The 11,752-nt window shown below is 44.6% G+C and overlaps 1 protein-coding gene across 2 annotated transcripts in view; it reads right to left on the bottom strand.

Moving 5' to 3' along the window:
* The window catches only part of prkd2 (protein kinase D2), a 77,714-nt gene extending 75,560 nt beyond the window's left edge, over nt 1–2,154 (bottom strand). The window contains exon 1 of one of the 2 annotated variants that reach the window (XM_079514208.1): nt 993–2,154. In XM_079514208.1, the coding sequence (XP_079370334.1) occupies nt 993–1,325 (333 nt within the window). In that variant the 5' untranslated portion in view covers nt 1,326–2,154. The remainder of the gene's footprint in view (nt 1–992) is intronic. The other variant, XM_079514207.1, reaches the window with a different exon arrangement.
* Nucleotides 2,155–11,752: the final 9,598 nt, after the last annotated feature.

Consider the following 11,752-nt stretch of genomic DNA (forward strand, 5'->3'; position numbering starts at 1 on the left):
AGTCTGACAATTCCTTTCCTCACCATCAGCTCATGTGGTACACATGTATTTGTGATTACAGCACCAGTAAAATGAACAATTCTGATTATAATGAAACTGGGCAAATACATTCTAATAATGATGATAATAATAATAATAATAATAATAATAATAATAAGTATTTAAAACAAATACAATACATGTACATGCTTCCATTTGTACATGAGAACTTGAAAAAGGTAAAAGTTTGATCTTTTTAGCTGTACACTAAATGGAACAGCACCTTAATTAGTATCATCGGTAACACCTGGCTGTGAAGGAAGTCGGAAGAGGCCCCGGCCCCCGGATGTAGGACATGTCATTTCCAAAATGACATATACAGTATGTGCATAGAGCCTAAACTGGACCGCAGCAATTAAGTAAGCCCATTTATGATTTCTAGTCTTTAAATTGCATGTTTTGAGGCATTTGTGCAGCTAAACATAAACAACCATGGCCTGTTAGGAACTCCTAAGAGCCTCCTCTCTCACATAAAGCACACGTCTGTTCTCCCATGTGTGAACAGACACACTGCCCTCTCCAGCATTCAGACAGGAGACATTAAGATGTGGGCATTTAAAAAGACTAATTGAACAGAACACACGTTCCAATTAATCCAACTGTGTGAGAATTGAAACCATGGTGATTAATAATAGGGCTAAACGGGGGTGGAGGACACTGCACCAAGCAGGCTGGGATACTTTAAAGCAGTCGTTCTCAAAGTGGGGTCCGGTCCGGTGACCCGCAGGGTTCCATGACGGGGTTTCACATGGACCGTTACAGGGCTGTGTAACTCTTGAGTGTACAAATGGATCGCATTGCATAGAAAAGAGTGGTTTAAACACGTGTGTGTGTGTGTGTGTGTGTGTTGGGAGGCGTCTTATTGCTAGTAAAACTGGAATGAGGAATGTCCATTTACATTATTTGTGTGTCAATTTGCCTCTCAGCCTCACACTCTCTCTCTCTCTCCCTACCTTGGTGTCAACAATGGAGCAGGCGATCTGTTTAACATAGGCCAGGTCAGCATTCTGAGGCAGCAGGACGGACTCCCTGGTCAGGCCGATCTGGATGATGAAGGAGACCCCCGCCGGGGTGGGGTTCACGGGGACCATGGCGGACCCTCCGGGGCCCGGCCCCAAGCCCAACAAGTCCACGTGAGGAAAGCCCCCCTGGGTGGTGGGGGTAGAAGGCATGGACATCGGAGTCCCGTGGGGCATCACCACCGAGCCCGGGGGAGAGGGGCCCCCGGGCGGGAAGAACACCTGGGTCAAGGGTCCCGAGGGCATGCAGGGGCTGGCGTTGGCCATTGAGTGTCCGGTCTGGTGTTCTATAGCCCCCCAAAAAACTGGAGTTTATAGCTCACTGCCGGGCACGCAACGCTGTCAGGTATACACGCACACCAGTGCAAAGTCTGGAGTCCAAAACAAGACCTGCACACATACACAAATTCTCTCAGTGAGCAAGAGAAGAGAGTAAGGGTGTGGACAGGTTGTATGTCCAGACACACAGACACACACGCACGCACAAGCACAAGCACACAGGCAAGGAGTCCGGATTCCTCTGTATGTCCTATGTTCACCCCCTCCTGGAAGCCGACAGATCCCAATCCAGGAGGCAGTGACTCCTGTGTTCCTCTCTCCCTCTTCACACTTGTGCAGTAGTCATTGCCCCGGCATGGCACGGCACGGCACGGCACGGCAGGAGCAATGTGTGTGAACGACTCCTGAGGGCAATGAGACAGACTGTGGGGAAAGGAAGACAGAGAGAAGAGAAGAGCAGCCCGCCCGCCTCCTGCTTCCCTCCTGCACCCACCTCCTCTTGTCCAGAGAGAGTTGAAACTTTCTCAGCCAGAAGCAGAGAAACAAACAAAAACAATGTGCCACCTAAACTTCTTCTGTTGTTGTTGTCCTCCTCCTCCTCCTCCTCCTCCTCCAGCCCCCAGACAGACAACGTTACAAGATGGCCTCCCTTTGAGCAGGAAACTGTGAGAATGAAGGCGTGCGAGAGAGAGAGAGACTGCAGTTGTTTTCTTTTCAACGTATCTCCTTCAGCCCTGTTTCAGTTTCAGCCCCAGATCAGTGTATTCTGTAGGAAAGAGAGGCAGAGCTGTGTGTGTGTGTGTGTGTGTGTGAGAGAGGTACCTCCCCCTCCGCCCTCCGCCCTCATGCTCTCTCATCTGTGAACTTGCCATACAGCCAAAGAGGAAGTGAAGTGACTGACACGGTTCGCCGTCCAATAGAATGACACAACAAGTCATTCCTCCAACAGCAACAGGAAAGGGTTCGGTGATGTCATGAACCCTCCCCTCCACCTCTCCTAAACTAATCCCTCCTCCCCTTCCCCTTCCTCTTCCTCTCTCTCTCTCTCTCTCTCTCTCTCTCTGCTTTATGCTGGGGTAATTTGGCATGTTTACCCACCCTCCTCTGTAACAGTGAGTCAGGCTCTTCTTACATTGCCTGAGGCCTCCTAAGGGCCCACACCTCCACACTCAAAAATCTCTCTTGTCTGTGTCTCAGATTCCATCACACATAATTCCACACACACACACACACACACACCACTGCCTATAGTGGAATACCAACACGCTTGCCTTAAAGAGTAGCCTCTGCTGTAAAATCCGGCGGGACGGGGGAGGCATACTATGGTCCGACGGAGCATTGGTTCGATATGCGTCCGCACCTCGGACTAGCGCCTGCTCCCGTGCTTGCGGTTATGGTTAGGTTAGGGGTTAGGGGTATCGGATCAATGAATCGTCGGACCAAACACATGTAACCGTGGGACGGTATAGAGAGTATGCGCATGCTTAAAGTGAATGGCACATCGAGTGGCAAATTGAGTGGCAAAGCAACATGCAAAGTGAGTTTAATGCAATCAGATAGGACTTTTCTGTGTGTATGTATGGGCTGTCAAGGCCAGAAAGTACCCCCTGGAATCCCCTTAAGGACCCCTGCGGGTCTGGAGTCCAAAACAAGACCTGCACACATACACAAATTCTCTCAGTGAGCAAGAGAAGACAGTAAGGGTGTGGACAGGTTGTATGTCCACACACACACACACACACACACACACACACACACACACACACACACACACACACACACACACACACACACACACACACACACACACACACACACACACACACACACACACACACACACACACACACACACACACACACACACACACACACACGTAAAATAGGGCTAAAGTGATGCTTTATTAATACATTTTACTGGGAGGGGGGTGGGGACCCCCTGGAATCCCCTCAAGGACCCCTGTGGGTCCTCAGACCCCACTTTGGCCCCTTTTCAAACCACCAAGGTTGAACCAGTCCGGTTCTTTTTCCCCCGCCTAAATATTGAACCAGTTCAGAGTGCGCTTCCACCGAAAATGAAAACCAACCGTGTGTTACCGTGAAAGGTTCCAAGAATGTAAGAGTTAACGGAACCAGTTCTAGGAACACCAAAGTCCTTTTGGTGTAAAAAGGGGGCCATTGAGAACTATGAATGTCTTCTGTCCATCAAAATGTTCCACCTTTTTTCTCTCAAGCAGACACGCCTCTCCTAGGTTACAGAATAGGTGCCACACCTACTGTTTAAGTCTATTCATGCAGTGTCTCGGTGAGAAAGGCTGCTGGAATTGGGGAACTCCGCTTTAATAGCGTTGGACAGAGGGAGTGGATATGGCTCCAGGCTGTCCGTGTTGTTACGACACTTTTTAACGCTGTTACTCACATGTTTACTTTAAGTAAAAGTACCAATACAATATAGAAATACTCTCTGTTACACATTAAAGTTCTTGTATTCACATTTTGCTTGAGTAAAAGTACAAAAGTATTGGCATTAAATAGTACTTAAAGGGGCATTCCACTAATTTTCAACATTTTACTATGTCATTAATATACCTTAGAGCTGTTGTGTGGAAATAATAATAAAAAGTCCCCCCCATTCTGAGTTTCCTAGAACTAGAGGTCTGAAAAAAAAGATTCTTTTCATAATTACAGTTCTGGGAAACACAGAATGGGGGGACTTTTTTATTATTTCCACACAACAGCTCTAAGGTATATTAATGACATAGTACAATGTTGAAAATGGGTGGTTTTCCCCTTTAGCCCATTTTGACCTGAGATCAGATTCTAAAAATGTCTTCTCTATATCAGTCGTTCTTTGATTTTTCAAAAATAGCAGATCTACAAGCTCATAGCGCGGCACTCGGTGGCGCGCTATGAGCTTGTAGATCTGCTATTTTTCAATAGCTAAAGCTTAACATAATGCTAACACCAAAAGGGGTTCTCGCCCAAAATGGGTTTGAAAGTACAAAAGAAAATATATACTCATTACGCAGAAAGTCCCATTTCAGGTTTAAACATGTATAACAATCTTTTGAAAAGAGCAGATCTACAACAAGCCCACGTGTCACAGAGCGACTCATTGTGAGCTTGTAGATCGGCTGTTATCAAATAGCTGAAGTACAAAATAGGCTTAGTTGGTTAATATAAGGTATGATTTGGTCTTAGGCCTCACTCACACGGTCGCAACAGATTGCTGTATGCTTGTTGTATACAAAGGGTGTGACACAGCTTGCCCCAATGCATTTCCAATGGGAGTCACATGGTTTGACACAACATTTGTGACTAAATTTGACTGAGGGACTGCCATTGGATTTTTTAGAATTTTCGTTTTTTCATATCATATGAAAGCAGGGAACCATAGCTTCAAATTGACATATTGGTTGTTCAGTTTGACCCACCAGTTTTGGAGATATGGCTTATAGAGTAATGTCTTGCAGAAAACAGCGAGTTGAGAAAACAGGCTTGAAAGGTTCACTTCTGTGGTCTCTAACATTACACCTAGCTACATGTTTAAGCATTTATTTCATATTTACATGTCGATATCAGCTTATTTCAGACATGCTCTAGTATGTGAAGAGTCTGCCTGTGCTATTATTAACTCATTAACCTCTGGTGAAAAGCTGGAATGTGCGCGATGGCAGTCTCTCAGTCAAATCTGGTTTGTTGTTGTATGAGGGGGAGGGGCGCAGTCGAAACAGCCGAAAGCCATACAACAGCTTGTAGTCCAAAATGTGGACTACAAACCATGTGACTTCCATTGGAAATGCATTGGGGCGGCCATGACACTCACAACATTCATACAACAAGTATGTATCAATGTTTCAAAGGTCTGAGTGAGGCCTTAACAATCAAATTAAGTAATCTGTAAAGTAACTAGTAAAGCTATCAGATAATTGTAGTGGAGTAAAAAGTACAATGTTTACCTCTGAGATGGAGTAGAAGTATAAAGTATAAATTGGAAATACTTGAGTAAAAGTAAAAAATATAATTATACCTACATATTTTCAGATGGGGGTCCGGAGCCAAATACAGATCATTCTGGGGGTCCTTGACATGAAAAAGGTTGAGCACCACTGACATAGAAACATATAGGATTTTCAGAAAACTGTCAGGATATAGAAGACATTTGTAGAATTGTCCTCATGGTCTAACTGGGTTATATTAACCCATCCTGGGCGGGAACCCCTGTTGGTGTTTTAAAGCATTATTTTAGCTATTGAAAAATAGCAGATCTACAAGCTCATAGGTCTGCTATTTTTGAAAAATCTTGAAAATGTGACGCAAATCTTTGAATATATATTCTTTCAGAGCAAACTCAATTTATTTGCTTCTTGGGAAGGTCCCTGCATGGAACAGCACGTTTTCAAATTGGGGTCGCTGGCCAAAAGCCAAATACACATAATTCTGGGGGTCCTTGACATGAAATATTGAGCACCACTGATATAGAAACATGAGGTATTTCAGAAAACCGTCATGATTTTAATAGAAGACATTTTTTAAATGTCAACATCAGGTCAAAATGGGTTAAAGGTATTCATATTCCAATGTGGGGCTGTAGAACAGGGTTGTTCTACAGTAATGAATACTATATTTAAATGGGTAGTTTTACCAGTGTACTGTACTTACTATTCCATTAAGGCATTTCTACATTACCTCATCAGTATCCTCCATGTTTTGGAAGGAGAGAGAGAAAGATGCAACTGATAAGTGTTCGTCAACTAAAACTAAGACGAGAAATGTTCGTCGACTACCTTTTTCCACTGACGAAAACTAAATGGAAACTACATCAAAACTAAGCTATGATGACTAAAACTAAGACTAAATACACTGACAATTTAGTCAACAAATAAAAACTAGACTAAAATGTTAGGAAGGCACCAGTGGAGTGGAAGAGATCCAGTATAAGTCATTTTACAATTAGTTGTATGCTGAAAATAGACGATCTACAAGCCTGCAACGCGTTGTGGGCTTGTAGATCGGCTATTTTCAGCAAGTGAAAATACGACGGCATCAAGGCCCGCCAAAACACATTTTCGACTAAATCAACTGCAGATCTAGTCGACTAAAATAATATATTTAGTCGACTAAAACTAAACTAGCACTAAAACATTCCAGGTGACTAAAATGTGACTAAGACTAAATGAAAACCATTCAAGAGACTATGACTAAAACTACAATCAAAATTTGCTGCCGAAAAACACTGACTGATGAGAGTACAAATCATGCATTAAAAAACTAAATAAAATCTCCTCTCTCTCTCATTAGCAGGCAACAGTGCAGCACTATCTCTCTCTCTCTCTGTTTCTGGCACAACAGCGCCACTTTTGGTACTCATTGGTACTGGTGCTCATTAACATCACACACACACACACACACACACACAGTTGAACGTCGTGGTTGCACCACTCAAAAAAGAACACACACACACAACAGGCTTGTTCACTGTACAAAATCCTTCTTCGTTTTTGCGTGTGTGTTTTGCTCCTTTTAATAATGACAATACAGCAGGGGACCCGTAGAGTAAACAAAGAGAGGGGAACTGTCATTTGATACAAGCTAGAATGAAGTCCAAAAAAATATATATAATAAAACAAAACTAAATAAAAAGCAGGTCTCTTATCCCTTGAAGTTAGAGGAAATATTTGAATACAGCTTAATATGATGTACAAAATATCACACAGTGATAAGTTGCTATTAAAAAAATAAAAACACAAAGAAATGAGTCCTTTATCTTGGCCTCCGACTGGTTACTTTTGTCTTTTTTTTTACTTTTTCAGTTTTTTTTTAACCCATTTTCTTAACTTTTTCAGGTTTTTTTTCATTGTTTTCTTTTTTTTACAAGTTATAGTTTTGCCATTGTCAATCACAAGCAGTTTCTATGCCTAGCAAGGAAGAATGGTTCACTTATGATACTACAGTATTCTTACATTTTAATAATAATAATCATAATCATAACCATAATTCAGAATCAAAGAAAAAACAAATAGAAACATGAAAATGGACATTTACAGCACAACATGGCCTATCCAGTCTCTCTTCATCTACAGCCTCTTTTCTCACGGTTCGCCTCTTCTTTCTTTTTTTAGTGTCATTGATTTGTCTATTCTCAGAAAGGGAACATAGTTTATAATATATATATATAATTATTATTTAAAAAAAAAAAAAAAAACATCAATTAATTTGCAGTAAAGTGAAAATAAACATGAGCCACATACAGCCCATGCCAGATACCCTTGTGGCATTTTTATTAACACCAGATAAGAAATATCTGCGAAACATTTCTTGCACCCTGTTTTCTAAGGCCTGCTTTCTACTTGGTCGCGTGTCCCAGTGTCTCGCACATGAATTAAGACCATGTGGACATCAACCAGTGGTCCTTGAGGGGGTTCCAGGTGGTCCCCCATGCAGCTAAATGATGGAGAGTTGGTGACCTGAGATCAGATTCTAAAAATGGCTTCTACATCCTGACTGTTTTCTGAAAAAACTGTTTCTATGTCAGTGGTTCTTCGATTTTTCAAAAATAGCAGACCTACAAGCTCGTAGCGCGCCACTCGGTGGCGCGCTATGAGCTTGTAGATCTGCTATTTTTCAATAGCTAAAGCATAACATGATGCTAACACCAAAAGGGGTTCCCGCCCAAAATGGGTTAACTCTTGAGAGCGTAAAATGAAACCAAATGGACCCATGAAGGGTCCATTTGGTTTCATTTTACGCTCTCGAGAGTTACATTATTGTTAAACATCTACATGACTTTACAAGAAGTCTACACAATTCTGAGAATGTAGAATTGTTATTTTGATAAACGTTTGCCAAAAGCATGGAATTGTAGGGGGAAAAAAAATTGAGTTTTGGGTCTGAGAGGCTTAATCTCATCAAACGGTGTTCCATGGCTCAAATGCTGAATAAATAATGGACCTTGAAATTAAAAAAAGGGTTGAAAACCACTGAATTCGCCAGATCCACAGGCCTCCCAGGGCCTGTGGATCTGGTCTAAAGGCCTATTCATAGTCTGGATTTTCGGTGATGAGGTGACCACCGCTCCGGTGATGAGCTGACCACCGGTGCTGAAATAACATTGAGCGGGTGGTGAGTAAAAACAGAGAGAAGGGCTGGAGCGGTGGTTTGCTCTTCACCGCGGCTCGTGACGTCATGTTGTAGTTCGGTGGTCACCTGACCACCGTAAATCCAGACTAAGTATGAGCCTTAACTGTTGTTCAAGACAGGACGTGCGACCGCGCAGAAATCAGGTGCGACAATAATGACATGTCTTTTACCATCAATGAGATCTCGCTCCTAACTTAAATAATCTGAATCCCATCTACGGTATTAAACTAAATGTAGTGCAACATAATAGCCAAGACAGTATAGGCTACTTTTTACTGTGAGTATCATAACAGCATATAGCGTTGATGACAAAGCTAAAATATGTAGAACTTTATTGGATCTGGTGTAAGATTGCACCAACGGTACACTGTGTACTCCCACCCTGCTTTGAGGAGAAGAAAACAAAAAAAACGTAAAAGTTAAAACTGACAAGAGAACACCAGTGTCCCCAATAAGGAGGGAGTGGGGTTCGCTCTCTAGGCTACTTTGGAAACCTTAACCCATTTAGGCCTGACCTCGAAATTAAAAAAGAAAATCTTCTAAATCCTCCAGTTTTCTGAAATAAATATTTTCACAATTTTTCAAAAATAGCAGACCTACAAGCTCGTAGCGCGCCACTCGGTGGCGCGCTATGAGCTTGTAGATCTGCTATTTTTCAATAGCTAAATTATAACATAATGTTTAAAACACCAAAAGGGGTTCCCGTCCCAAAATGGGTTAGTGACCCTGTGGCCTCGTATTGTTGAGAGGTTAAAAGTTGCTCCTTGGCTAAACTGATCCAATCCATGCGATCGATCGGAGCTCTGGACTGTATGTAAGATCAACCGTTACGGGGTGGCAAATTGTACCTATAAGCTCACTCAGATCCCTTTTCCACCGGTATAAGTTCCCAATGGGAACCGGTTCAGTTCTTTGTGGTTCTTATAGTCCATGAAGCCAGAGCTCCAAAATTGAAATTATTGAATTGAATGGGCAAAAAACCATACCGATATTAGATTGTTATCACCATGAAACTTCCCCAGTTGATTACTTACACGAAGACAATGCTTTATTGTATTACAAATTAAAAAATATATATATATATGCAAATGAGGCATTATATAGGAAAATATGCAAAAAAATAGAAAATATGAAAAAGCTACTACTGTGGAAGGGTTATCATATATTAATTTACTTATATTGATCCTATAAACAATTTCATATTAGGTATAGTTTTTTTTTTGCCCACTCAATTCATAATTAACGTTCCAATTTTGGAGGTCTGGCTCATGGACTAGGAACCAAAAAGAACCAAGCGGTGGAAAAGGGGTCACAGTGATCAGTCCATTGGTGCCAGGGAGGTGGGTGAGACAGCATCGGTGCCAGGGAGGTGGGTGAGACAACATCGGTGCCAGGGAGGTGGGTGAGACAGCATCGGTGCCAGGGAGGTGGGTGAGACAGCATCGGTGCCAGGGAGGTGGGTGAGACAACATCGGTGCCAGGGAGGTGGGTGAGACAGCATCGGTGCCAGGGAGGTGGGTGAGACAGCATCGGTGCCAGGGAGGTGGGTGAGACAACATCGGTGCCAGGGAGGTGGGTGAGACAGCATCGGTGCCAGGGAGGTGGGTGAGACAACATCGGTGCCAGGGAGGTGGGTGAGACACAACATCGGTGTCAGGGAGGTGGGTGAGACACAACATCGGTGCCAGGGAGGTGGGTGAGACATCGGTGCCAGGGAGGTGGGTGAGACAACATCGGTGCCAGGGAGGTGGGTGAGACAACATCGGTGCCAGGGAGGTGGGTGAGACAGCATCGGTGCCAGGGAGGTGGGTGAGACAACATCGGTGCCAGGGAGGTGGGTGAGACAGCATCGGTGCCAGGGAGGTGGGTGAGACAACATCGGTGCCAGGGAGGTGGGTGAGACACAACATCGGTGCCAGGGAGGTGGGTGAGACACAACATCGGTGCCAGGGAGGTGGGTGAGACATCGGTGCCAGGGAGGTGGGTGAGACAACATCGGTGCCAGGGAGGTGGGTGAGACAACATCGGTGCCAGGGAGGTGGGTGAGACACAACATCGGTGCCAGGGAGGTGGGTGAGACATCGGTGCCAGGGAGGTGGGTGAGACAACATCGGTGCCAGGGAGGTGGGTGAGACAACATCGGTGCCAGGGAGGTGGGTGAGACAACATCGGTGCCAGGGAGGTGGGTGAGACAACATCGGTGCCAGGGAGGTGGGTGAGACAGCATCAGTGCCAGGGAGGTGGGTGAGACAGCATCGGTGCCATGGAGGTGGGTGAGACAGCATCGGTGCCAGGGAGGTGGGTGAGACAGCATCGGTGCCAGGGAGGTGGGTGAGACAGCATCGGTGCCAGGGAGGTGAGACAAGTTACTGACTGAAATCCTTGCTACTACTCCGTCTAGCCCAGTAGGTCCGGGGACCACCGGTGGGCCTCGAGGGGCTTCCAGCCAGGTGGTGGTGGTCCATAACCTGACTCCGCCAGATGGGGCAGCAGAGAGTACACTGGGTTCCCCCCCCCCTGCTCCCATCTGAGAACTCTCAGGCCTAGTTCACACCTACACAACAAATGTTTGGTCCGTGTGTGATGCCTGATTGCTTTTTGATTGCTGCTCCAATTCATTTTCAATGGGAGTCACATGGTTTGACCAAACATTTTTGTTTGATGAGGGGGGAGCAATCATTAATCAGCGATCAAACACAAATGTTTGATCAAACCATGTGACTCCCATTGGAAAAGCATTGTGGTGGCCCAAAAAAACAAAAAAACGACCAAACATTGCTTGATTGGTGTTTGGTACGTGTGAATGAGGCCTCAGGCAGACTTGATGCTCCGGCCACCAAACGGCCTGGCCAATCAGTGGCAGCTAGAGGCGGGATCAAGGCAGCACTGTGTATGCCGTGTATTGCCTACTCTCTGCTGCCCCATCTGGCGGAGTCAGGTTAGGTGGTCCACTCCCCAGCTAAATGATGAGAGTTGGTAACCAAATGGACCCTTATAGATCTTTAACTCTCGAGAGCGTAAAATGGAACCAAATGGACCCGTTTCATTAACAGCAGCGGCAGCAGCATTCTTACTTGTCATCTTATAACAACATGACAACGCTACCTCGGTGACTTCGTAGTGCATACTCTGTCGGAGTCATTTAATACACTGTAGTGGTCCCCAAAGTGGACGTCCTTGAGGGAGTTCCAGGGGGTCCCCAGCTAAATGATAGTTTGGGACCTGAGTAACTCTGAGTGTACAAATGGATTCCATTTGTACACTCTGAGTTAAATG

This window comes from Electrona antarctica (assembly GCF_951216825.1).
Source record: "Electrona antarctica genome assembly, chromosome: 11".
Classification (NCBI taxonomy): Eukaryota; Metazoa; Chordata; class Actinopteri; order Myctophiformes; family Myctophidae; genus Electrona; species Electrona antarctica.